At 39.4% G+C, this 27,568-nt stretch overlaps 1 protein-coding gene across 2 annotated transcripts in view; it reads left to right on the plus strand.

The window, feature by feature from the left end:
* USP54 (ubiquitin specific peptidase 54) overlaps positions 1–27,568 on the plus strand; it is a gene marked incomplete at its 5' end in the record, with an annotated part of 55,957 nt that overhangs the window by 8,765 nt on the left and 19,624 nt on the right. For both annotated transcript variants that reach the window (XM_080926939.1, XM_080926940.1), the window contains 12 exons: positions 6,496–6,630; positions 8,208–8,321; positions 8,433–8,515; positions 9,431–9,536; positions 9,640–9,786; positions 12,419–12,568; positions 14,375–14,543; positions 16,210–16,380; positions 20,256–20,387; positions 20,501–20,878; positions 21,108–21,339; positions 24,135–24,268. In XM_080926939.1, coding sequence (XP_080783065.1) covers positions 6,496–6,630; positions 8,208–8,321; positions 8,433–8,515; positions 9,431–9,536; positions 9,640–9,786; positions 12,419–12,568; positions 14,375–14,543; positions 16,210–16,380; positions 20,256–20,387; positions 20,501–20,878; positions 21,108–21,339; positions 24,135–24,268 — 1,951 coding nt within the window. The remainder of the gene's footprint in view (positions 1–6,495; positions 6,631–8,207; positions 8,322–8,432; positions 8,516–9,430; positions 9,537–9,639; positions 9,787–12,418; positions 12,569–14,374; positions 14,544–16,209; positions 16,381–20,255; positions 20,388–20,500; positions 20,879–21,107; positions 21,340–24,134; positions 24,269–27,568) is intronic.

The following is a 27,568-nucleotide window of genomic DNA, read 5'->3' on the forward strand; positions in this document are numbered from 1 at the left end:
CTAATAATGTCAGTCATTCGTGATGATCCTCATCGTTTGTTATCTAAATTATCAATAGCAGTTTGTGATTTTTCACTAAAAGCAGTACTGTGTTCTGGCCCATCTTTGTTTGTATTCATTACTTTGAAGTTTTGTCTCTCTCTATCTCTGTCTTTGAATGTATGGAAATGTCTGTCTGTCTTTTTTTTTTTAAAGATTTATTTATTGTATATGAGTACACTGCTGCTGTTTCAGACACACCAGAAGAGGGCATCAGACCCTATTACAGATGGTTGTGAGCCACCATGTGGTTGCTGGGAATTGAACTCAGGACCTCTGGAAGGGCAGCCAGTGCTCTTAACCGTTGAGCCATCTCTCCAGCTCAATGTCTGTCTTTCAATGCATAACAGCAGGAATAAATGTGATAAGTAACTTTATTGATCTTTATCCTTATAATTCTAAGATCAGGTTATCAACTGAATATAAATAAAGGCTTAAATTTATTAGTAGATATGATAACAATTTAAACAATTGATAACAATTTAAAGGAAATAATATAGGATATGTGGATGCTTTTGTTTGTAATTAAGACATCTAGAAGGCTGCTCCTCTTAGTCACAAGGGAGAGAATCCCAGGGGAGACAAAAGGCAGTTGTTCTTTGTGTTCTCTAAAGTTGGATCAAATATTTTTATATTTGGGCCTGACGGTACATACCTCTAACTTCGACATTCAGAGGCTTAGGAACATAGCTGTAAGTATGAGACCACCTTGGTTATATAGTGAGTTGGAAGCTATCTTTGGCTGCATAGCAACGAGATCCTTCCCCTCAAATTTTTATGGTTATCTGGTGATATTAAGGCATTATTGTTGCCTGTTTGGAGGATGGTATAAACAATCTTTAAACAAAAAGAGTTCTTATTTTTTTTTAGAGTTATATTCTGGAATATACATAGGCCTATTCCAAAATGTCTGGCATGTGCCTCAACTGATTGGAGAGTTGGATAAATAATACAGACAGTCAACACAAAGGAATTAAATTAGCCACAGACTGGTAATTGTGAGGTGGATTATGGGCACATAGAAGCTGGTCATTCTGTTTTGTCTGCTCTTGATGGAGTTAAGGTTTTTCTGTAACAAAATGTGAAAAATCTTTTGTTGGCATGTCTGGTGGTACTTGGTTATGGTGCACATGGCCTTGCCCTCTCTTGAAGAACTTTCAGCATTCTTTCACCACACAAAACCAATGAAAGGTTCCCCCCACCCCCAGCCTTTGGTAGGTCTCAAGGGTAACTCCCTTACCTCTAGAGGCTTATATTTACAGACTAGATAGTCTCCATTCAGCTTCTTCGATTTCCAGGAGGTACAGGAAAAGACTGAGAGCCAAAATACTAAACAAATTGGGAAGCCAGGAACAGAATGGGAATCCTGAAGAGCTGAGCAGAGAGTATGTAGGTCATGGAGTATATGATGCCTTTGCAGAAGGTATTGCTGTCTTGTGGACTGCCTCTGGAATACATTCTAATATCTTGGGCACTTACTGAACCTCACTGTCTCTAATACTTATGAATTATTGTAGCTGTAAGGCTATGATATTCTGAGAGAGAAATAAAACACTGTTCTCTGCTTAAAGACAAGAATATGTGTTTTAGGGGGAACGAGTCTTATAGAACAGCTGCATTTGCAGATGCCCAAACACAAAGATGTTCTGTCTTCATGGCACTTCTGTCTTATTTACATGGCTTTTGCTAATCCAAATAATGATATGCTCACATGGACAAAATTGTCTGCTATTTGATCCAAGAGAGATGGGTGGGGAAGCACCTGCTTCTAATCATTCAAGTCTTGTTGGTTTTGTACTTCATCCAGAAAAATAGTTAACAGATAAAGGTAATTTGCTTTCTCACAAATAATAAGGACCTTTAGTTTCCTCAAGTGAGTTAGTGTAGACAGAAATCCAAAAGGTGTTTTCTTTCTTTCTTTCTTTCTTGGCTTATCAAAATGGAATTGTTAGGGACCCACAAGGAAAGATGGTTCCCGGGTTTGAGTTCTTTCTGTCCTTTCTTCCTACTGTAGAATTCAGCAATTGGAATAATACCAGGTTTTGTTCCTTATTGGTACTGCCACCTGTTCTTACTGCCGAACTAAATGTTCTTGGCTTTCTTTGGTGTGAACAGGATCTCCCTCTGGGAAAGGTGGGAGGAGGGTGAAAAAGAGAACAGGAGGAGGCCCGTTCCAGCCCCTGTGCTCATATGAGAGGGACACACAAGGGTTAGTGTGCTGCCCTAACAGAGGGGCTTTGTGCTTCAGCTCCTTGCAGAGTTATAGCTCCACAGATGCAAGCTAGGAAGGCTGAGGCTGCTTATCCCGAACACAGTTCTTCCTAGCAATAGCAGAGCAAGAGTGATGTTAATTAAAGTAAGAAAATAAAGAGGATTCAGTCCAAGTGGATGGGGGAAGGCTGCCTATAATTAATTAAGGGGTGCGAAAGGAATGGAGCATGAAGACATTGATGCTACTGGACACAAGAGCCAGATCTGTCGTCCATCCACTGGATGCAGACAGAGCTCTGACCTTAGACCTTTTTTCCCCTGTGCCCAAACCGTAATTACTTGAAGTCACAGAAAACCTTTTCTCTTCTTTTAAAATTTATTTATGTATTTTTGAGACAGGGTCTTCACTTTGTGGCCCAGGCTGGCCTCAAATTAATGACAGTCCCCCTATACCAGCTTCTAGAGATTATATGTACCAGATCATGGCCCAAACAACTTACTGTAGTTTCTTAAGGTTGCTGTACAGTTTCTGCCATGCCTTGTAGAGAATGTAATTTCACTAGAAATGCTTTATGAGTAGTAGGGCTTAATCTCCAAGGAAACTCAACCAAGACTAAAGGGGTTGAAATTTGCAAATGTCTAATTTGTACAGAGTTGTCCAAGAAATAATTTCCTAGTTATTTTAGAATTAGTTTTAGAAGCTTGGGAAATAGCTCAGTTGATAAATTGCTTGCCTTTTAAACAGGAGAACTTGAGTTTGGATTCTCAGAACCCTCATAAAAAGCCAGTTATGGAGGTAAACACTTGTAATCCTAGTGTAGTAGAGGCTGACATGGGAGGAGCTCTGGGGGTTTGCTGAATCTGTGAGATCCAGTCCTGTGAGAGGTCCTGTCTCAATAAAAACTGAGATGGAGAGCAACCGAAGATGCTGTCAGACCTCTGGCCTCCGCATGCACCTGTGTGTGTACCTGCAGAAGCAGGCATGCAGACCAGTTTAGACCCCAAACAGAGACAGGCTCTAACCTCATTGGCCCTTTAGTCTGGAGGTGGAGTCTTTGTCAGCACTGTGCCTTATCGGTAACAGTGGAGACAGCCAGCTGGTGATCACAAGTCTTGCCAAACTGCAGTGGTAATTTTTTCACCAGAAATCACCAGCTGTGAGGCCCAAGCCACCATGTGATTTGTAGTAGTTGTCATTGCTTTCCCATTTTTCTTTTCCCTTGTTTCTCTTCATTCCTTCATTTCAGTCTATAGGATAGGTATCCCATTGTTGGACCTTCCCTTGGTCTAGTTTAAGTGCTTTCTTGTAGGTGCGCTTATTCTTCAGCAACAAATTACAGAGCAGCTTGCCATGCCCTCACCAACTTTATAACAGAGATGTAAGTAGATCTGAAATTGCTACAAAACTTGGAATAATTATAGTAGATTTTTCTCAGAAATTATTAATTAATACTGAGTGTATTGTTGGCTCTGCCTCCTCCACAACATATGGACTCGTTTGTAGGTAGGTACACAGTAAGTAATTTGTACTTGAGTGACTTTAGAATTTTAACATGGGTGACAGAAAAGATGCCAGCGAGAGGGTGAGAGGAGGAAACAGTTTTAACTTCAAGGTCAGCAGAGCCAAGCTGAGCTCCATTTTGCTTTAACAATTTATATTACTTCAAGGTTTTCAGCTTTTCTGTGTAATCTCAGTATTATAGTTTATTTTAAATTTATGTTTATTGGTATTTTGCCTCTGTGTGTGTGTGTGTGTGTGTGTGTCAGAAGCTCTTGAACCAGAGTTACAGACAGGTGTGGGCTGCCATGTGGATTGTGGGTGCTGGGACTTGAACCTAAGTGCTCTAGAAAAGCAGTCATTGCTCTTAACTGCCAAGCCATCTCTCCAGTCTAATTTTCTGTATTTTTTTTAAAGGAGGGAGGAGTAAGTTCCTTTAATATTCTTCTTTCATGAGATCTACCCGTATTACATAATTGATTGATTCAGTTACTTAAAACATGAATTTCTGTTGCCTTTTATATAATAGTGTTATTTTAGGCCATGAGAGCATAGCAATCAATAAAAGATCAAAGCTTACTTTTCTCATTTCTATATTCTAGGAAGTAGAGGCAGACAATAGCTAAAATAAGCAGTGTGTTAATATTAAGTGCTATAGAAAAGATGGGCAATGATGGAGATTTAGGAAAAGAGAGCTCTTCTGTCCCTCCCTCCCTCCCTTCTACCTTCCATACTTCCCTCTCTCTCCTTCCTTCCTTCCTTCCTTCCTTCCTTCCTTCCTTCCTTCCTTTCTTCCTTTCTTTCCTTCCTTCCTTCCTTCCTGTTTTTCAAGTTAGGATTTCTTTGTGTAGCCTTTCTGGCTGCCCTGGAACTCACTCACTCCTCCTCCTTTTCCCCTTCTTCTTCCTCCTTTAAAAAAAATATTTATTTTTGTTTCATGTGCATGGGTAGTTTGTTTGCATGTATGTTTATGAAGGTCCCAGACCCTCTGAAATGGGAGCTACAGTTATGTGCTGCCATGTGGGTGCTTGGAATTGAACCAAGTTCTCTAGAAGAGCAGCCAGAACACTTAAACTGCTGAACCATCTCTCTAGTCCTGTGGAACTCACTCATTAGACCAGGCTGGCATCAAACTCAGGGATCTACCTGCCTCTGCTTCCAGGGTGCTGGGATTAAAGGTGTGCATGCCCAGCCTAGAACTAACAATTTAAGTAGGTTGATCTAGAGTCACTGTACTGAGAAGTGATACTTACATAAAATTTTTCAGGATATAAATGATCAAGTTGCACAATGAGAGAAAAAGTGATTCAGGTAAGGGATTGTTAGTACAAAGTTCCTGGTCTAGACCATGCATAGTAGTTGTGAGATGCCCATATGGCTGGTGTGGTGAACCAGAATTAGACCAGTTAGCCAAATAACATATAGCATTTTTACTTTGGCTTTTACTGCATATTTGATGGGAAATCTTTGGAGGGTTTTCAACAGAAGAATGACCTTTTTTCTATTACTTTTTTTTTTTTTTAAGGCAGCCTTAAGTAGCATAATCTGACCTTAAACTTGCTATGTAGCCAAGGACTATCTTGAGTTTCTGTTCCTCCTGCCTGTATATCTGGAGTGGTAGCATTATAGGTGTGTGCAGTCCACTATGCTCTGTGCCATACTGAGGGTCTAACCAAAATAAAAATTTTATTTAATTTAAAAAAATCATTTGACTACAATTTTGAATATACTATGTATTTCCTTGGAGACATGGTTCAGTCAAGAAATGGTCCCAGTTGGGTTGAAAAGCGTTCAGTTAGTTTCTTGAACCTATTCAGGTCTCTTACAATTGCCTGTAGCTCCAGCTTCAAGCTTCTAAAACCTTTGGCCTCCACTGTATGTATCAGTTGACATACCTACGCTCAAACATAATAAAAAACAATAAAAATTAAATCTTAAAAATAATAAAGAGTTAACAGTCATCCAATGAAGAGGACGGTGGACAGCAGATGAGGAGGTGAACAGAAGTATGACTGACGGCATGTGAGGTCTGACAGGAGGGGTTCAGTTCTGATTTTCACAGTTTTTGGCTTATGAACTACAAGGAAGTAACTGGAAGTAAACATAATGGAGTGCTTATTTCTGGGTGGGGGGGATGACACATAGAGCTTTCTATTGTTTCTTCTCTTTTTTCTCTTCTACTTCCTCCTCCTCTTCCTTCTTGGTTTTTTTCTTCTTTCTTCTTGTATTACTGAAGGAGTATGTGTGGTGAGAAAAGTGTAAAGGCATGCACTACCACACCCAGATGCCTTCAAATTCTTTCTATCTGAACCTTTTAGGTGCTGGGATAATGGACACAATACCTGACTTGGTATATTTTTTTATAAGTTTGGGAATCTTCTATTATCTGAAAAATACAGGGCTAAGTTTCATAGGAGGATGTGTCCCACAGAACAATTGCCAATTTATTTGCATGTAGTTTACTTCTAGAAGCATCTACTATTTACTGTTCTGTCTCATAGGAAGTATTGTAACTATATTACATTACATCACATCACATCACATCACATCATATCACATCACATCACATCATCTTAGTATGTTTTTGATAGCATGGCACTCAGATGCAAGATCTACAGCAGAGATACTCTCTTCATCCTGATTTTTAGTCTTTTTAAAATTATGACTCTCGGCATAAGATGACAGACTAGGATGTGCAGAAGCTTTATAACAGCTTTGTGCTTCTCTGTTTAACCTCTTCCCTACAGGGCATTTTTAACCAGTTTCAGTGTAGCAGTGAGAAAGTGCTTCCTTCTGACACTCTCCGAAGTGCTCTGGCCAAGACTTTCCAGGATGAACAACGCTTCCAGCTGGGGATTATGGATGATGCTGCAGAATGCTTTGTAAGTGTACCTTCTTGTCCTCTTTGATGTGGAGAAGACTTGTTTCTCTCCATCAAGGACTGACTATTTCATGATGGCATTTACTATGCCCTGGTCTCTGCATAGGAACTGGGACTTTGTCAACTGTCTCAGAGTTTCAGAGTCTACTACTACAACATGAATTGTCTAGTGGCTTTATGAGTTTTTTCCCTTCAGGTTTAGGGTAGTTTAATGCTTTTTATTGCATAAAACAGTGGCTTTTTACAGAGAAACCAAGACATGTTGAAGTACAAATTGTCCTCCCAGAGCCTCTGATTCAATACTCTGGTGTAGGACCATGCTGTATTGATGGTGCTGCTCTGGAGAGCTACTGTCATGTTCTGTGTAAACACATTGCTCTAGTGGCTTTAATCCTCGTTCTCCCATCTTCCAAGTGCTGAATGCATGTGCCAGTGCTCAGAATGCCATACGTGATCATCTGAAGTTGGATAAATAGAACAGAGTGGAGTTGGGGCTCATTGGCTAGTTTTCAGAGTTCATTTTTCTGTAATTTCTTTTAAAGATTGGACTGTGCAGTAGAGCCCTTGCAGGACTGGAGTCTTATCTCACATATCAAAAGGGACTGTAGAGGATTAGTGTTGGATGAAAATATAACATCAAGGGCTTATATACTGCAATTGAGGATGTAGCTAAGATGGTAAGAGTACTTGCTTAATGTGCTGTATCCTTGAGTCTAATTCCTAATGTATAAATCGTGCATAGTGATACACACTTGTACTCCCAGCACTCATGGAATGGGAACATGAGCATCAGAAGTTGAGGGACATTCCAGGCCACATGGTGAATTCAGAGTTAACCTAGGATATAGGAGACACTGTTTAAAAAAAAAAATGGTGCTGAGTGATACCATTTTTACAGTACTTTAGTACAGTCTTTAGTACTGTCAAAATGATAAATATGGAGGAGCAGGCTAGTGGCTGCTGGGAGTCAGGAATATAGATAGATAGGTGAGGCTAGAGAGAGGTAGGGTGGGGGAGCTCTGTGGTGATGAAACTCTTCTGTATCATTTTTTAAAAAGATTTATTTTAAACTTATGTATATGGAGTGTTTTGCCTGCATGCTCTTTCTGCACCACATGCGTGTTTGATGTCCACAGAAATCAGAAGAGAGCATCAGATTCATTGGAACTAGAGTTATAGGCAGTTGTGAGCTACTCTATGGGTGCTGGGAATCAACCCAGGTAGGACCTCTGGAAGAACACCATGTGCTCTTAACCACCGACCCATCTCCCCAGCCCCACTCTTCAGTGTCTTGATGGTGGAAGTGGTTACATTACTGTATATGATGAAATTGCATAGAATTACATAGAAACACAAGTTCATATAAAACTGCTAAAATTGGAGTGATCTATAGATTATATTAATTTTAACTACCTGTCTGTCTGTCTATCTATCTATCTATCTATCTATCTATCTATCCATCTATCTATTCTTTAAAAAATATTTTAAATATTTAGAGATATTTCTGCTTTCCAGGAAGGTTGCTGTGTCTTGATGAGTTTGGGATTTAAGTGTAGTGCTTTTGTGTTTTTCTGTCAGGAAAACCTTCTGATGAGAATTCACTTCCATATTGCGGACGAAACCAAAGAGGATATATGTACTGCTCAACACTGCATTTCCCACCAGAAGTTTGCAATGACATTGTTTGAGCAGGTAAACCTATATCTTGGACTTTTTCTTTAAGAATATTTTATCTGAGGGTGTAGAGTTTCAAAACAATTCATGACTGTGGCTGCTTAGTTTCACCTTTTCCCTCTGGCCCAGTGTGTGTGTACTAGCTGTGGTGCCACTTCTGACCCACTGCCTTTCATCCAGATGGTGCATTACATCTCCACTACTTCCCTTTGGTGAGTTCTATGCAGTTCTTTTTTTTTCCCTTTAAGACTTATTTATTTTTATTTTATGTGTATGAATGTTTTATCTGCATGTATGTTTGTACATCACACTTATGCCTGGTACCTGCAGTGATCAGAGAGAGTGTTGGAGGAACTGAGGTTATAGGTAGCCATGAGGTAACATGTGGTGAGAGGAACTGAACCTGGGTCTTCTGCAAGAACAGCCACTGCTTTTAACTGTTAGTTGAACCATTTTTTCCAGCCCATTCTTATAGAATTCTTTATTGTACTGCTAGGCATTCCTCCAGTTGATTGGGTTTTAACTGAAGGCCACCAAGTAGCATATATTCTTATTGATGAATTTCAGCTGTATTATAAAACTCCAGGGCTGCAGAGATGACTCAGTGGTTAAAAGTACTGACTGCTCTTCCAGAGGTCTTGAGTTTAATTCCCAGCAACAACATAGTGGCTCACAACCATCTGTAATGGGATCCAATGCCTTCTTCTGGTGTGTCTGAAGATAGCTGCAGTGTTCTTATATATTAGAAATAAATAAATCTTAAAAAAAAAAAAAAAACCCTCCAGAATTTGTAGGCTTATTGTGGCTAGCAAATCGGAAACAGAAACAGGGATTCTGTGGGTTTTGGATTTGGGACTGTGTTTGTAGGACACTGAGGCTAGTCAGGACAGGGCAAATGAAAAAAAAAATATCACACATACCACACCTTTAATCCAGTCTTTTGGAGGCAGAGGTCAGCCTGGTCTACATAGCAAGTTCCAAGATAGCCAGAGAAAGCTACACAATGAGGTCCTGTCTTAAAGAAAGAAGTGAGTTAGATGTTTGTATGAATGGTATTGTTTTTTAGTTCAGCCATGACTTGGGATAACATCCACTTCCATCACTTTCCTTCTCTCCCCATCTTGAAGTAACCAGGCTATTTGTATGTTGGAAAAGCGAGAGAAACCTTCACCAAGTATGTTTGGTGAGCTACTTCAGAATGCCAGCACCATGGGGGATTTGCGGAACTGTCCGGTGAGTTAACTATAGAACTTAGGACAAGAAGGAGAACTCTAGCTTGTAGCATTGCTACAGAGCAGGTATGAATGTTTGAACTAGTGCTATGTATGTATTTCAGAGCAACTGTGGGGAGAGAATCCGGATCCGCCGTGTGTTGATGAACGCACCACAGATAATCACAATTGGGCTGGTTTGGGACTCAGACCATTCAGACTTGGCAGAGGATGTTATCCACAGCCTGGGCACCTGCCTTAAGCTGGGTGATGTATGTATTAGTTACCTTTCTTTTTGTATCATTCAAGCACTGAACATAACAGGTATGCTCTATGTGACAATTAAGATAATATTTTGGACAGATATACTTGTGTTTCTGTGTGCAGATTCATGAGCCTCATCAGATATGTGCTCACATATCACTTTTGTGAGGATGGTAGCACCCTTTAGAAAAAGCAGCACAATTTTTACCTTGACAAGCAGGATGGGTAGAACTTAGATACTGGTAAAGAAAAAAAAAAAAAAAAAAAGAGAGTCAATTTCCATGGGATGCTCATCTTTATACCAGGGTGGTGTAGAGAACTATATTCAAACATGAAAGATAGGAATGTAATGGCTTTCTCCTGACAAACAGAAAGTCACTTTACAAGGTTCCTGAAGAATGCTGAGTGTTACCAGGGCAGAATCCAGCCTGAGCTGAGCTCAGGTTACCATTTTGTCAAGTTTGGACCTTGTTGTGTATTATTTAAATTCCAGCCCGGGTTTCTACCCCACTTTTGGTTATTGAATTCCCGGATGAAAGAAACACTCACAACCTTTATATTTACAATAAGCCCTAAACAGCACAATAACTAGGCAGCTATCTACCCTCTATGCTGTTAAAATCTACTGTCTATAGAATATACTGTCTAGTCGATAACCCCAAGTTATTACTATTTTACTATGTTCCATCAGGGCTGCCCTTATCTCCAATTGGGCACCCCTCAGGACCATGCTCCCTTGACCCTTAAGTTATGGCAGCTTGTCCTTCCTCCCCTCCTGCCCTGCCATCTCCTCTTTCCTCCTCCTCCTACTTCTTCCTCTTATTCCTCTTTTGTAATCATCCCTACACCTGAGAAATCTAAACCCCACCTACGTTTCTTCTGCTCAGCTATTGGCTGTTGGCATCTTTATTCAGAATTAACTTGGGGGTGGGGTCACAGTGGTTAAGTGCAGACTCTGGGTCTTGGGGGCCTGCACTTAGCATTACAATAGACAGTAAAAGACAAATCCTCCCCAGGACGTGGAAGTAATGAAATAGATTAGATGATAATTTGGTTCTTTGGGGTTTTAAAGATTTATTTATTTATTTATTTATTCATTCATTCATTCATTCATTCATTCATTCATTTATTTATTTATTTATTTATTTATTTATTTATTATAAGTACACTGTAGCTGTCTTCAGACACACCAGAAGGGGCATCATATCTCCTTACAAAGATGGTTGTGAGCCACCATGTGGTTGCTGGGATTTGAACCTCTGGAAGAACAGTCAGTGTTCTTAACTGCTGAGCCATCTCTCCAGCCCAGTCCATATTTTGGGGAATGGACAAAAAAAAAAAAAAAGTGAGACTAGGTCGTATTCTTATCAGCTCTATGTCCTAAGGTAGGGACAGCCAGTGTTTTCTTTCCATTTAGGGGAACCGGAAAGTCCTGTGTTCTTTGTGCTGGTTTCTGTTTGGGATAGTTCTGTAACTAAGGAGAGTATGTTCTTGTTTTAAATAGCCACTCTTGAGAATAAATGAATTTTCTGGAGTTACATTTTGGGTCTCCTTAAGGAATCTAACTGGAATAGGTTGTGCACACTAAAATCTTAAAAAATAGTATTTTTTTTTTTGGTACTTTATATATTCTGTTTATTTCTGGCTTGGAGTCAGATAAACTGTCATATACAGTCTCATATACTCCAAGATGGACAACAATGGGATATGTAGCCTAGTTTACACTTTTCCTTCCACCCCCTTGAACCTTTACATAAAGGACGAAGGCTTACAGGTGTGCGTTATCATGCCTGAAATTGAATTAATTATTTTGACTGTTTTCTCAACTAGGTAACTTTTTAGGTCAGACTCTCTTAGTCAAGTGTTTGCACACCTGACACAGGTCCAGATGGTCCCTAGAAATTGAAAGGAGTTGACACTTGAGAGCTGGCTTTTGTTTGCTTTGAAACTGTCTGGCTTCTTTTATGCCTCAGAAAGAAAATACTGACCTACCATGTAGCACAGGCTAACTCAGTGCTTACAGTCTTCCTTCCGCCTTAGCTTCTCAGTGTTGGGATTATACACCTGTCACAATATGTACATTTTAGTTCATTTCTGATGAATACTCTGGACCAGTAAAAATATTTCAGCTTGAGGGGAGAAGCAAATGATTACCATCATGAAAAAAATGTTGAGGGGGCAGGGTAAAGGGGTAACATCTCAAATGTAAATACAGAGTATCTAATAAAAAAAGACAAAAATGAATAATAATAATAAAAAAGAAATGTTGGTGGCCACTGGACATGGTAGTACACATTTGTAATCCAGCACTTGAGAAACAGAGGTTCAGTCATCTGTAGCTATACAGCAAGTTCAAAGTCAGACTGGGCTATATGAGCCTGTGTCTCAATAAAACAACAAATGTTGATAGAAGAGCTAGGTGTGGCAGCACATGCCTGGACTCAGAAGGCTGAGGCTTAGGCATCTCCATGTGTTTTGAGGCCACACGGGCCTACATAGTGAGCACCTCCAGCAAGGGCTGCATAGTGTGGTCTTGGTCAGGTTGAGGGAGGAAGAGACGTGTTGGTGGAGTCTGCCGAAGGGTTATGTTAGATGGTCGACTGTGTGATGACTGTTTCCCTCTCCTTTTCCTTCCCATAGCTGTTCTTCAGAGTGACGGATGACCGGGCCAAGCAGTCTGAACTATACTTAGTAGGGATGATCTGTTACTATGGCAAGCATTATTCTACATTCTTTTTTCAAACAAAGATCCGAAAATGGATGTATTTTGATGATGCTCATGTCAAGGAGGTAGGATTATGCAAGGATCTGAAATCACATTTATTTGTTTTCAGTCTTTATTTTGATAATTTTGAATGGTTACTCTACAATGTTGGTAAGGCATACATACTTTGTGACTACATTAGTTTTTATTTTTTTTTAAAAAGATTTAATTTAATTAATTTATTTTTTAGATCTATTTTATTTATATGAGTAAACTGAAGTGTCTTCAGACACACCAGAAGAGGGCATTGGATTCCATTATATATGATTGTGAGCCACCATATGGTTGCTGGGAATTGAACTCAGGATCTCTGGAAGAGCAGTCAGTGCTCTTAACTGCTGGATTGTCTCTCTAGCCCTCGTTCTGTTTTTATAGTTGAGAAATCATCATCATTATTAAATGGTAGATTTGAATGTGAACATGTAATACAATTAATTAGATTACATGATTAACACAGAGTTGAGAATTTTAAACCTGGCATTATCCATAGGTGATACTTTCTTTCAAGGCCATTAAAAATTATTCTTTACTGATCAGTGGTGGTGCATGCCTTTAATCCCAGCACTCAGGAGGCAGAGGTAGACACAGGTCTATCTCTGTGAGTTTTAGGCCAGCCTTGTCTACAGAGTGAGTTCCAGCACTGCCAGGGCTATACAGAGAGACCCTGTCACAAAAGAACAAACAAACAAACAAAAATTTCTCCTTTAAGTCTCATTTTCTTGTAATGATTCATTAGACGTTAGGATGTTTTTGGGTAGATATGAAACAAAGGGGTTTCAGTGATACTTACAGCAAGAAAAGTGGTCTTGTCTAAAGCAGATTATATAGATAAAATGTTTTAGGTGTCTGCATCAATTAGGAAGCTGCGATTCATAAAATCAGTAGCTATGAAGACTGCTGACTATATCAACCTGTAGATTTCAAGTAAAATCTTCCATTACTAAAGCTTTTGTCAATTTCCCATATTCTCCTTTTTTAGGGGATAACAAATTATTTGAGCATTAGCTTCTTTTTTAATCTTAAAAGTATTCTTACAAAACATTGAAAACATAAATTATGTTTCATTAAAATAATGGCAACTCACTTTAAGTTTACTAAGTGTCTGTTATTAGTAAACTGCTTTACTAGCTGTCTAACTGACAAGCCATAGCTTATTCCCACCCAAGAGTGTGTCTGGTTCACACTTAAGATGGGGTAAATCTAGGGGGTTGGTAAATTGTTGTTTCTATGGCTAACTCTTTCTCTGTGACAGCTAAGCTGAATCCACCACAAGGCAGAGAGTGAGAAGTTCAAGCTGTCTGTCCTAGGCAGTTTGACATCTCAAGTCTCGCCAGGTTGGAACTCTGAAAATGAATATCTTTTCTTCAAGGCCTTCTGCAAGACAGTTCTTATTTTGCCTTTCCAATTTGTTAAGGTGATTTTAATATTTAGGAGAAAATTGTGGAGGTGAAAACTGGAACTAAGCTTTTAAATCTAATGTCTGTAAAAAGAATGTGATCACCAAAGCAACTTAGACCACATATAGCGTGTCTACTTTTGTGAGGTTTTATGTATATTTTCAAACTGAATTGATGATTCACAGAAGTAAAACTATTTACATTCATTCTTTGCTTTGATACTATTTTAAATGCCCTCTTTTTAAAAAAAATAAAAGGTTTATTAGAAAGTCATTAAGTTTAGATTTCAGATCCTTTTTTTTTTATTGTTGTTGTTTTCTTTCTTTGTTTTCCTACCTAATTCTAATTCTAAGAGAACTACATTAGGAAAGAAATTGTGTTTTGAGTTGTGGATATGAAGTTAATTGCTATGTTCTTCTGGTGTTTGTGGTTCAGATTGGTCCGAAGTGGAAGGATGTGGTCACCAAATGCATTAAGGGGCATTATCAGCCCTTGCTGCTGCTCTATGCAGATCCCCAGGGTACTCCAGTGTCTGCCCAGGACCTGCCTCCCCACGCTCAGTTCCTGTCATGCACCAAGACATGCTATGATAGTGAAGACTCAGGTGAGCAGCCTAGCTCTCCCACCACCCTACATAGTCAGATGGTTGGGTCTCATACATAGGGTTAGCTCATAGCTAGAGAAAGAGGATCTATCACAGTAAGAAAGAAATGCCAATGCGTGTACATGCTGATTAGCATCCAACTTTGTTTTCTTGAGCTTTCAAGAGTGTGTTGCTCAAATCAGCTGGCTCAAAATAAAAAGAAAAGTGAGAAGGCAACTGTGTTTGTTTGTATTGAGATACTAAAATAAAATTATAAGGAATGCCTCAGTAGCCTTGAACATTCTTAAAGGTTATTGATTTATATTAGCAGTGTTACAAAGTCTTAAGAGAATTCTGAAAAAAAATACATATTTATTTTATTTTATGTGTGTGAGTATTTTGCCTGTGTGTATGTTGCACTGTGTTTATGCCTGGTGCCTACAGAATCCAGAAAAGCTCATTGAATCCTCTAGAACTGGAGTTATGGATGGTTATGATCTACCATGTGGGTGTTGGAAACTGAACCCCAAGTTCTCTGCAAGAGCAAAAAGTGCTCCTAACCACTGAGCCATCTCACCAGTTCCTGGCTTAAGTGAATTGTTAAGAAACACTACATCACTACAGTACTCATTCTTGGAGGTGGAAAAGTTTTGTTTAAATTCCAGATGCAGAAATGATGGTCCTCAGTGCATGATTCACTTGTTCCAGTATAATCCAACTGTATAATGCCTTCCTACAGAAGTAACTTTGGGCTTATGACTAACTGTCCCAGGATATCCCACAGAGGCTGATAATGTTTGAACTATAGCCCTCATAGTTTGGGTTTGATTTCTATGAAGATACAGGATTGGCCTTTAGTATAGTTTTGAAAGAGAAGGTACTTGTCCCATAATCTTTCCTCTCCCATTGCATCTCCTTCCTTTCTGGTCTGCTGTGTTTCTTCCTGTTGTTTTGTTTTGATTTGGTTTGTTCTTTGAGACAGAGCCTCACTGTGTAGCACAGACCAGCCTGGAACTCACTGTGTAGCAGGTTGTCTTCTATTTCATGGTGATCCTCCTGCCTTAGCCTCTTGAATTCTGTGCTTATACCAGGTCCAACTGCTCTTCCTGCTTTGTGCCTCACCCAGGCCTGCCCTACTTCTTCCTTCAGCCAAGTGCTCGTTTGTCTGTTGTGTTTATTTTAGCTAAGGGTCCAGGAAAAAGCCTTCTGCTGGGCATATTCACAGTAAAGAGTGAATAACTGCCCCTTAAGTTTTCAAAGATATTAAAATTTGCATGTCAAGTTTTTAAAGCAGCATGTGTGATAGTGTAGGAGAGCTTCTAAGACAGTGACCAGCTGGCATGTGTGGCAGGTTGGCCTGGGGTTTTCATCTATGTAGAGCTTACGTCTCACAACTTTTTCATTTCTTCCACTTTCCCCCATAGGTTTTCTAAAAACCCCACAGTTTTTCACAGTGGCAGGCAAAGTGAGGGCTTCAGCAAGGTAGGGACGGGGTGGGAGGAATTGTATGTGTGTCTGGATTACCTGGAAGACGGGTGTTGGGAAGAATGGCTCTATGGTGTATTCTTCTCACCCTACCTTCTAGGAAGTTCTTGCTTATGGGTCTTTGTTGCATCTTTCTCCTTTCCTCAGGGCTGTCACTACTCTCTCTCCTTACTTTTGCATATGTATCTCCTCCTTCCTTCAGGGAGGGAGCCTTCCATCTCAAGTGACACTCGAACAGATTCCTCAACGGAGAGCTATCCCTACAAACATTCTCACCATGAGTCTGTGGTCAGTCACTTCTCTTCCGGTTCTCAGGGGACAGTCATCTATAATGTGGAGAATGATTCCATGTCTCAGAGCAGTCGGGACACAGGTAGGGACTTACACATAGAACCCTCTGGTCTGATTCAATTTCTACATAGAAAGTCTCCCAAGAAAAAAGAAATAGGGCCAAGTAGTAAATGATATGCAAGGTAGAAAAGTACAGAATTTGGGTAATTGAGTAGGATACAAAGAAATAAGATAGTTCTGAACGAGTAATGATGCTTTATGGTACATAGCAGTACACCAGTAAGGAACATGTGATATGATTGTCAGTGTAATTTTTCTTAAGTCCACCTTTGTTCTGATAGTCTTTTAATTCCATAATTCTGTTAAACACCTTTTGCATTGTCCTCTACCTGGTCATGTTTCATGCCATGGTTTTGAATGGAAGGCTTAAAGAGAAAATATATTTATGGGTGGTGAATACCTACTTATCCTTACGAAAGGTTTTTGAAGGACAGAGATGCAAATAAAGAAAAAAATGGCTGTCTTATTATTGTACATTCCCTACATAAGAATTCTTAAATTGTGTTTTAGTCTGTGCTTGTATCAGTAGAAGTCATTACAGGACACAGAAGGAAGAACGTTGAGTGACTACTAAAATGAAAAGTTATGAGAACCTGCACAGTTAAGGCACAAACTATTGTCTGCCTGCCTAAGGACTTTGAGGATGAGTGAAACTCATGGCTTCAGATCAGTGCTTTATACTCGTCATGTTTCTGGGTTTTTTAAGTTATTTTTATATTGATGGGTGTTTTGCCTGTGTGCATATCAGTGTACCATGTGTGTGACTAGTACCTACAGAGACTAACTGGAGTTACAGTTAGCTATTAGGCTAGGTTTCTAGGAATTGGATCCAAATCCTATGGAAGAGCAGCGAGTTACTGGCCATTCCTTCAGTTCCCTCGTTAATAACAGAATTTCAAACATTTCTGAGTATCAGAATGCCTGCCCACATGTATTTATCACTTAGTTTCAATAGCTGTAATCTAAGACCAATGCAATTTTACCTGGACCTCTACTGATGTCTTTTACTCCTCAATTATTTTGAAGCAAATCCAAGACATTATATTACTTCCTTCATAGATAATTTTATATGTACTACAAAAATATAAATTATTTGTAAACATTTAAATACAGTAAAAAAGCAGGGGATATAGCTCAGTGTTTGCCTACTGTGTGTGAGTCTCTGTGTTTGATTCCTGCATGGCAACAAAAGGAAAGTAATTCTGCTTCTAGCTGCTAAACACCAGTGAGTAGTTTGCTATTGCAAATGCTGTCTTTACATGATTGTGTTTTTCCCAAGATCAAAAGAGATTCATACATTTTGATGAGTCTTTTCTGTTTTTTCATAATTTTTTTAAAAAAGATTTATTTTGTTGGGCTCAGTGGTTAAGAGCATTGGCTGCTCTTCCAAAGGACCCAGGTTCAATTTTCAGCATGAACATGGCAGCTCACAATCGTCTGTAACTCCAGTTTTAGGGGATCTGACACTCTCACACAGACAAACATGCAGGCAAAAAACCAATGCACATAAAATAGAAATAAATAAAAATTTTAAATTATTTGTTATTTTATGTGTATGAGTGTTTTGCCTACATGGGCGTTTGTGCACCCTGTATGTTCCTGGTGCTCTTCGTGGTCAGAAGAGGGTGTCAGATCCCCTGGAACTGGAGTTAGAGATGATTATAAGCCATTTTAAGTTACTTCTTTTTTTTTTTTTTTTTTTTAAGATTTATTTATTTATTATATGTAAGTACACTGTAGCTGTCTTCAGACACACCAGAAGAGGGCATCAGATCCCATTACAGATGGTTGTAAGCCATCATGTGGTTGCTGGGATTTGAACTCAGGACCTCTGGAAGAACAGCGAGTGCTCCTAACCGCTGAGCCATCTCTCCAGCCCCTTTAAGTTACTTCTTAGTTTTACATATTTTTGTTTCTTACATTTCTTGACAAGGTCTTATTTTGTAGCAAAAGTGGGTCTCATAGTCAAGATGCCCTTGTTGCAGCCTCAGTGTGCTGGCAGTACAGGTGTGCTGGCAGTACAGGTGTGCTATACTGCACCTGACTTTATTTAGTTGTTTATTTTTTTAAATTTTGAGATAGGGTCTTGGTATGTTGCCTAGGCAGTTCTGAAACTTCTCCATTGGTAGACTACAGGTGCATGCCACTGTACATAGGGTACTTTTAATGAATAGGGTTTTTTTTTTTTTTCTTCTACTTTTCCCTTGCAATTTATGGTTCACAACTACACAATTTAACTTGTATATTTCCCAGGTTCTGAATTTTGCTGAGCATTTTTTCTGTCCTGGTTTTTGTTTTTGCTTTGTTTTGAGACAGGGTATCTTTTTGTAGCCCCAACTGTCTTGGAACCAGCTCTGTAGACTAGGCTGGTCTCAAATTCAGAGATTTTTGCCTGCCTCTGCCTACCGAATGTTAGGATTAAAGGCATGTTAAAGGTTTTCCTTCACTGCCCTGTGAAGAGTAATTTTTAATGGCCTTGAAACAAAGCATTCTATGGATGATGCCAGGTTTATGGACCTAGAAGTTTGGTTGGACTCATTGGGTTTCTCTTGAAGACTGCTGTGTAGATCGTGTTCAGTGCAATTGTTTTTAAAGGCTATCTTTCTGGAATTGTGGGCCAGAGAGAAGTCACTCCTGGGAGGGAGTGACGTACAGTGTTGTGTTTGGATGAGGAGAACTCATGACTTAACCATGGTGTCATTTAGTTGCTGCAGTTGATATTCTTGTTTTGTAAATCTTTCTTTGGGTTCAAATAAATAAAATGGATAAAGGCAATAAAAGATTGCATTGGGCAGTTGGCTGAATAGTAACCATCACATTACATTACTGACAACCTGGTGCCTACAAGCTTCTGTGTATACCAACATGTGAAAATAAGTTTGTTAACTCGCATGCCTTTGAGAACCTGGACAGTTTCTATCAGCTTCAAACTTCAATTCATCTTCTAGGTTCCAGCTGCATGGCTGATTATATTTTTACAATCTAACCTTTCTTTTTAATATAACTTAAGCTTATACATTTGCATACTATGGGCAGGATAGTGGGATAGTTATACAAAATACAAAGCTCCCTTTGGGTTTTTTTCAGTGATTACTGATAAATAATTATGAATTCCAAATTGAGTGAAGTCAGATTCGATGAAACATAGGTTGAAGAGGGGAATTAATAATTATTGAAATGTATTTTAAAATTCACATTTAAAGAGGATTTAGTCATAGTAAGGACTGTTGCCAAATAAGTAGAAGCAAATTCTGCTTTCAGTTTATGAGAGTGAGAGGTAGTTGTAATGCATACCTGTAATCTCAGTACTCAAGAGACTGAGGCAGGAGAATTACTATGAGTTGGGGCCAGCCTGGACAATATAAAATAAAAACAAGACCCTAACAAAACTCTGTGTCAGTAAAATAAAATAAAACTCACCCATCTTAGATTTTTTAAAAAGTAAAAGAGAAAAATGGGAGTAAGAATAAAATATATGGATTTATGACATTTTTAGATTAGTTTTTAAAAATTGTTTCTTTTGCCTTTAAAATACCAAGCTCTGGAGATGGAGCTCAGTGCCTACTTGTTTGTGCAAGGGTTGCTCCCTCAGCACCACAGTGTTCCTGAAGTCATTTATCAGCAGCTTTACTTCTTCTTAGGTCAACTGGGAAATAGGAAGACTGTGGTTTGAGACTGATGATTGTTCAGGGTATGTTATATGTTTGGAAGGTGCCACTAACTCCCTGGGACTAACTCCCTTACACTTAGGTCAGATGGTTCTGACCCCTCCAGTTTCTGATCCATGTATATAATAAGTTTGTGGAACTGTTACAAGTCTCAACGGGAGACTGGATTTTCAGGAGGGTAGAGATTAGTTGTAGAAAGCAGCTCACTCCCATTTCCTTGTTCTTTCAGGACACCTGACTGATAGTGAATGTAATCAGAAACACATGGTGAAGAAAGGGTCCCTGGTAGAGCGCAGGAGGAGCTCTGGCCGAGTTCGGAGGAAAGGCGATGAGCCACAGGCCTCAGGGTATCACAGTGAAGGCAAGCCATTTGCACTTCTGTTCTTCTTGTCAAACGGATTTCCTTACTTTTTCTAGGATGAGGACATTTGTGATTATTTTAAACGTCTTCATTTCTTTCATTCTGATTTTTAGGAGAAACATTGAAAGAAAAGCAGGCTCCTAGGAATGCCTCCAAATCCAGCAGCACCAGCAGGCTAAAGGATTTCAAAGAAACCGTCAGCAATATAATCCACAGCAGGCCTTCCTTGGGTTCTCAGACCAATGCAGGATCTCCCTGTATAGGCAGGGCAGGAGACCAGCCAGACAAGATCCCTCCGAGGACCTTACCTTTACACTCTCGGAGCTGGGAATCGGACAGTACCAGTAGTGAGGCAAAATCCAGTTCTTCCAGCAAGTACCGCCCAACATGGAGACCTAAACGAGAATCTCTAAATATTGACAGCATTTTTAGTAAGGACAAAAGGAAGCATTGTGGCTATACCCAGCTTAAGACCTTTCCTGAAGATGCAGGTGAGCAGAGAATAAGGGAACAGGTGGGCTTTCAAATACAATTGATTTATGTGTTTAAAAAATCCTGCGTTTTTTAGTATAGCTGGCAGGGAACATTTTTACTTTGATGTCATATTTTTTCAGATATGACTCCAATGAATAATGTCTAGAGGACAGGTTTAGTTAGATTTTAATTTAGGAAAACACTAAATCTACCTCATTTTCTACACCTGTCCTTTGATTGCGATAGGTAAAGAATTTACACCAGATGAAGTGAGCAAGCCAACTGCTAATGACATCAAAGATGGTGGACCAAGCTCACAGCATAAACTCTGGGGAACAGCCAGGCCAGGCTCTCATCTCCTAGAGCAGCGTCCTCGCCTAATCCAGCGGATGGAATCTGGCTATGAGAGCAGCGAGAGGAACAGCAGCAGCCCTGTCAGTTTGGATGTTGCCCCGCCTGAGAGCTTGAATGTCTACAGGTATTGTCTGGCCTTCTAATAACAAGAGTTCACTGAAGCAGTGAGCAACCTCCTTGGAGCTTTCAGCTGTGGGTAGGCAAGTGAAGAGATAGGTTTTAGCACTGACATAGTCTCTCCCAGCTTTCCTATAGCAGCAGCACCCTCTGTTGGGAGGAGGAATAAAGGCAGTGGCTTTTTATTTTAAGCATTAGCTGTGCAGTAAGTTGTTTAGTACGTACTGAAACACAACATAATAAAGGTCAAGTAGTACATGCGTACAGGGCTGGTCTTGAATTCATTTTGTAGCCCAGGTTGACCTTAAACTTAAGCTGACTCTCTTGCCTCATTTCCAGAGTGCTGAGATGAAGGAGTGAATATTTACAGTATTACACATTTTTATTTTAAAAATAGTTTAGGAGGTGCTGAAGAGATTACTTTGTAGCTAAAAGCACTTGTTACTTCTACAGAGAGAGAGAGAGAGAGAGAGAGAGAGAGAGAGAGACAGAGAGACAGAGAGACAGAGACAGAGCACACAGAGAGCATTCCTTGGCTGAGGCTTCCAAGTAGAAGAGAGAATGATAGTAAATAAAGAACACCATAACATCGGGGCTTACAGTCCTCCAGCAGAATTTGGCTGGAGAAGCTGAGCAGCCAGTGTAGCTCCCACGGAGACTCCAGGTAGAGGGTCCTCTTCTGTCCTTTCTGTGGATGACCTTCTAATTCCTTTTCCTATTGTAGGCATTTCTACTAGCTGTTCTTAAGGATACAGTATTTTATTTTGGTTTGTTTGGTTTTAGTTAAATTATTTTTTAAACATGTTTGGGGGAGAGGGTCAGTCAGAGGAAAACTTATGGAAGTCAGTTTTTTCCCACTACTTGAGTTCCTTGGTTTGATCTCAGGTCACCAGGCCATGTGGCAAGCAGCTTTTACCTACTGAGCCATCTTACCAGTCCAAGGACAAAATGTTTTTTAACTCTCTTAGCAGCTTGCTCTTTTTCTTTCTGTTTGCTGTAGAGTTAATGAGCCTGTCTGCCTAGGATGGGGAGTTTCAAGGAGACAGCCAAGGCCTCCTTACCCTCATAACTTAATCTTACTCAGGTCTATTAATCACTGCACAAGAGATCAGCTTATCACAGGCTTTCTCCATTATTTGTAGTATTGGGATACAACAAATACTAGATACTTTTAGATGGCAGGCAACCATAAAATTACTTCTCTTTGATAGTATATTGGGTTTTTAAATTACACTAGGATATGAACGGTATAAAATATTATCATAATACACCTCAAGGTAAATGACTCACTAGATTATGCTCAGTAGGTTTTACTAAAGAATCTGTTCTCCTCTCCAATTATCCTGTATGTTTTGCCACAGTAAAGGTTCAGTAAATATCTGTTGAACATACTGTCTACACTGCAGGTGAGAAGAGCCAGGCCCTTATGGGTGGACATCAAGTATATGTGGAATTAGCATGGGAAGGAGTGGTTAGATGTAAACTCTATGGAGTACACAAGTAAATAAACTCAGAGGCCAACAAACAGTGAATCAGAAAATACTGGCACTGGAATAAACAGGCAGATTTGCCAACACTGGCATTAAGTGAACTGACTTTTAAGAGATAACTAGGAAAAGCTTTATATTGGACCACACCTTTACCATCCAAGTTAATTTGAGACAGACCAAGAGAGGCACTGTTAGAGACTATGGCTGTCTTCCTTGATAGTCAGACATCCTAGTTTCCAGTAACTTATCATGGATCCGACACCCATGACTCAGTGAAAACATGTTCATAATTAGGGATCAGTTTCCACAAGTACAAAGTTGAATTTCCATTTATTTGTCCTAAAATGCTTGCTTTCAGACTTAAAGGGACTTCAATTATTCTATGTAGTTTCGATATTTTTTTTTATCTTTTCAGACCAGAGTCAAAATATTTGTACAGAATTCATGCTGCAGCGCCTTCCACCCACCCTTTGGTCGCTTGAACCCTTTGGTTCTTTTTTCCGCTTTCAGATCTTTCTTGAAGTGTAGTAAGCAGAACTTGAAGTGTAGAAAGCAGGGTTTTCCAGCTGCAGTTTGGTGTTTTAGGACTGTACGATCTCCCATGGTTAGAATTAAAGGAGCAACTCCTTGATCTCTTTCTATCATAACTTCAGCTTCTAGAACATCTACATTGGTCATAATCATCATATTGTGAAGAGCTGTATCCATTCCTCCCTTCCTTGGCTTTCATTTATTTGATTTGGTGTTTTTCGATCCCCTTATGCAAACTGCATTTCAATTTGATGCCCACAAATCCATTTTCTGTCCAAATTATGTAAAGCATCTTCAGTATCATGAACATCCTCAAATTAAACATATGCAAATTCTCTTGGATGGTGAGTGTAGAAATCAAGTGGAACATAAACATCTACTATTGGACCATAACAACCAAATTTCTGACGTAAATCTTCAGACCTGGTGTCATCAGCCACTTTTCTGATGAACAGAGTTCTGATGGGGCGATGTATTGGGACTCTGCGCCAGCAGCGCTAACGGGCTCTGCAAACCGTCCGAAGCTCCAGCGACGGCTTACATCCACTCACCACTTGGACAGACCCAGAGGGCCTCTTGTTCACTACTTGTTGCTTAAGTCTGGTGTTCCAAGGCTTATTTTTCTGTCTCAGCCTGAGGAGTAGCTGCATTATGGTTTTGATCCATGACCCCTGGTTTCTAAGCTTTTTATGATGTTTGCTTTCTGTTTTGAATTTTAGTCTTAAGAATGTTGTTTGAAGCCACTGTTTGAAACTTTTTATCCTTGTATTCTCTTTTGAAGGGATCAAAGCACAAAGAGACCTGTTGGGTTTGTCCCTTCTTGGCGTCATATTCCAAAGTCTCACAGCAGTAGCATCCTGGAGGTAGACTCTACAGCACCCATGACTGGCTGGACAAAGACTCAACCTCTCTCAGGTAAACAGCATTTGGGTAACTGGATTTGACCACCAGTTCTATTTGGGAATCAACAGTTGTTTGAGAATTCCATCAACATGTAATGTTTGTGCTAGAGAGTATCTCAGTTAGTTAGTGCTTGTTAAACACCATGAAGACCTGAATTCAGTTACCAGAATATTGGGGAGGTATATCAATGGAGCTCACTGGGTAGTCAGCCAGCCAAAGCTGAATCAGCAAGTCCCAGGACTCACTAAGAGAACATGTCTCAAAATGCAAAGCGGATGTACTAAGGATAGTAGTCAAGTTTGACCCACACCCACCAGTGAGTACACACACCATTCAAGCATATCCACCCCCAAGTGTAAGTGTGGAGGCTTTTTGGCTTCTTTTTATGAGTTTCTCTAGGTTTTTTTTTTTTTTTTTTTTTTTTTTTTTTGTTTTGTTTTGTTTTGTTTTGTTTTCCATGGCTTGCCCGAATGTTTTAACAAAGTTTTGTTAAAACATTTTGTGGGAATGAGGAGGAACAGAAATATAATACATGATGGTAAAAATGGTTCCATTCTTTAGAAGAGCAAGTCCCAGGGCTTCCTTTGTATAGGCAACCTCTTGAGAAATGAATTCCTCAATGAGACAACAGAGACATGGGCAAAATTATGTATTAGCAATCCAAGTTTACCCACCTCTGCCTGTGTGTCATAGTCTCCTTTACCAGTTGATTGTTACTGAATGGTCCTTTGAGTTCGGTGGAAAGGAGTATGCAAGAACAGTAATAAGGTGTGAACTTGGTTTCTCCATCTGTGGTGATAGAGAGTTTTGCTAGATATAGTAGTCTGGGCTGATATCTGTGGTCTCTTAGGGTCTTCAAGACCTCTGCCCAGGCCCTTCTGGCTTTCAGAGTCTCAGATGAGAAATTGGATATAATTCTGATGGGTCTGCCTTTATATGCTACTTGACTTTTCCCCTTGATGCTTTTATAATTTTGTATATTTTGTGTTTTAATTATTATGTTGCGGGGGGGGGGGTGTTATTTCTAATCTAATCTGTTTGGTGTTCTGTAAGCTTCTTATACCTTTATAGGCATCTCTTTCTTCTATGGTTTTGTTGAAGATGTTTTTTGGGTCTTTGAGCTGGGAATCTTCTCCTCCTTTTATTTCCAGGATGTGCCTCATATTGCAGTAGGGTGTAGGGGAGTATTGTATTTATTAGTGGGGGTACCCCAGAGGGGGCTTTCCCTTCTCAGAAGAGAAAGGGAAGATAGAATGTGGGGAGGACTTGTGTGAGGGGCACTGGGAGAAGAGGAAGGACTGATACTGGGTGTAAAGTGGTATGTCTCTCTTGTATCACAGTTCAGTGAGGAATTCATTTCTCAAGAGGTTGTGTATACGGAGGAAGCTCTGGGACTTATTCTTCTAAACAATGGAACCTTTTTTTTTTTTTTTTTTTTTAAACCATCATGCACTCTATTTCTGTTCCTCCTAATTTCCACAAAATTCTTTCCAATGTTAAAACATTCAGGCAAGCCATGGGATGGAGATATCTATCTATCTGTCTGTCTGTCTATCTATCTATCTATCTATCTATCTATCTATCTATCTATCTATCTATCTATCTATAAATTGAAGGCATGAACTTGCTAAGGTATGTGCACTGACACTTGCTAGGCAGAGAATTGTATAGAAACAGGTATGCTTGAAATATTGGTAACTTAAAGTGAAGGACTGGCAGAAAATATGCCTGCTTCCTGATGAAATTATATAGTCTTTTTATTCACATTTTAATTTATTTTATGTAGAGTAACATTACTTTAAGAAACTTGTGAGAGGGAGCACCTTCATGGAGCCAATGGGAGGGGGAGAGGGGATGAGATTTGGGGAAGGGAATAACATCTGAAATGTAAATACAGAGAATATCCAATAAAAAAATTAAAAGAAAAAGAAATAGGATAATAAAAATTGAGTTTCATTGTTTGTCCTGTTAATCCTCAGTTCTGGATCTGCTGGACAGAACAGAATCTTCCAATAGGGTTTCTCAGCAGGCAAAAGATATTTAGCAAAATGATGGCAACGGTTTTTTTAGTCACATATGCACATGTATGTACATGTGAAGAAGTGTGTATGTCCTCATGTGCTGTGCATATTCCCTCAGTGAACCAAAAGGTAAAGAAACCCAGCTATACAAATAAATCTGCTCCAACAATTCAATAACTTTTACCTCCTGAAATGGAATGAGCTAGTGTTAACACCGTGTGTGTGTGTGTGTGTGTGTGTGTGTGTATGTGTGTGTGTGTGTGTGTGCGTGCGCACGAGCATTATAATATAATTATATAAAACTATTAAAATTGAAGTCACACTATGCATACTATTTTATCCCTCACACTTTTATGTGGTTTATCATGTATATAGCTCTCAATTTATTTAGATTGATCAATGAACTCTTAAAAGTTTTCACTATGGATATTTTACAAACTGATTTAAATGAGGGAATTAAGAGAGAGAGAAATAACTTTTTTTTTTTTTTTTAAGTATCAGGCATTGAACCCAGGAGTTTGGGGTCCATATATGTTTGGCAAATGTTTTGTCACTGAGCTGTATCCCAGCATCTTTTTTGCTGTTGTTTTGGCTTCTGAGACAGGTTCTCTCTGTGTAGTCTGTACTGGCCTGAAACTGAATATTATAGCTCAGTCAGGCCTTGAACTCATGGCAGTTTCTTTGTTTCAGCTTCCCAAGAGCTGGCATCACGGGTAGGAGCACAGCATCCAGATACTTTCTGAGCTAAGATATCATGAAGTGGTCTAGGCTGGCTTTGATTTCTTTATGTAAACCATGTAGGCCCTGAGCTTTTGAACCCTCTCCCACCATCATCTGGAGCAGTTGGGATCATGGGTCTGTGCCAACAGTCCCAGCTGAATTTAACAGACTTGATTTAAAGTCAACTCTATCATTTGCCATTTGTGTTACCTTTCTGTGTCTCAGTTTTATTTTCTTCTAAAAAAGATAACCTGTGTCTCTTTTACATTATCATTTGAGAGAAATAAATGAAGTAATACATATAAAGATGATTTTAAAATTGTTCTTAGTATATTGAAAATGCTTAAGAAATATTAGGAGTTACACTTTTACCATTCACGAAATATTGACAATATGTATGTTAACGTCATCATTATTCATGGTCTGTGTTTTTCTCTCTCTAAATCTAATAAAGAAAGAGTGTCCAAAAGACAACTGGAAAGCAAGAGTTCCAAAGTAAAAATGGTATGGTGACCATAAGGTTAACAGATAATTCACCTTGATTCTGGAAGTGTTGTAACTCATCTTTATG

This window comes from Micromys minutus (assembly GCF_963924665.1).
Source record: "Micromys minutus genome assembly, chromosome: 12".
Lineage (NCBI taxonomy): Eukaryota > Metazoa > Chordata > Mammalia > Rodentia > Muridae > Micromys > Micromys minutus.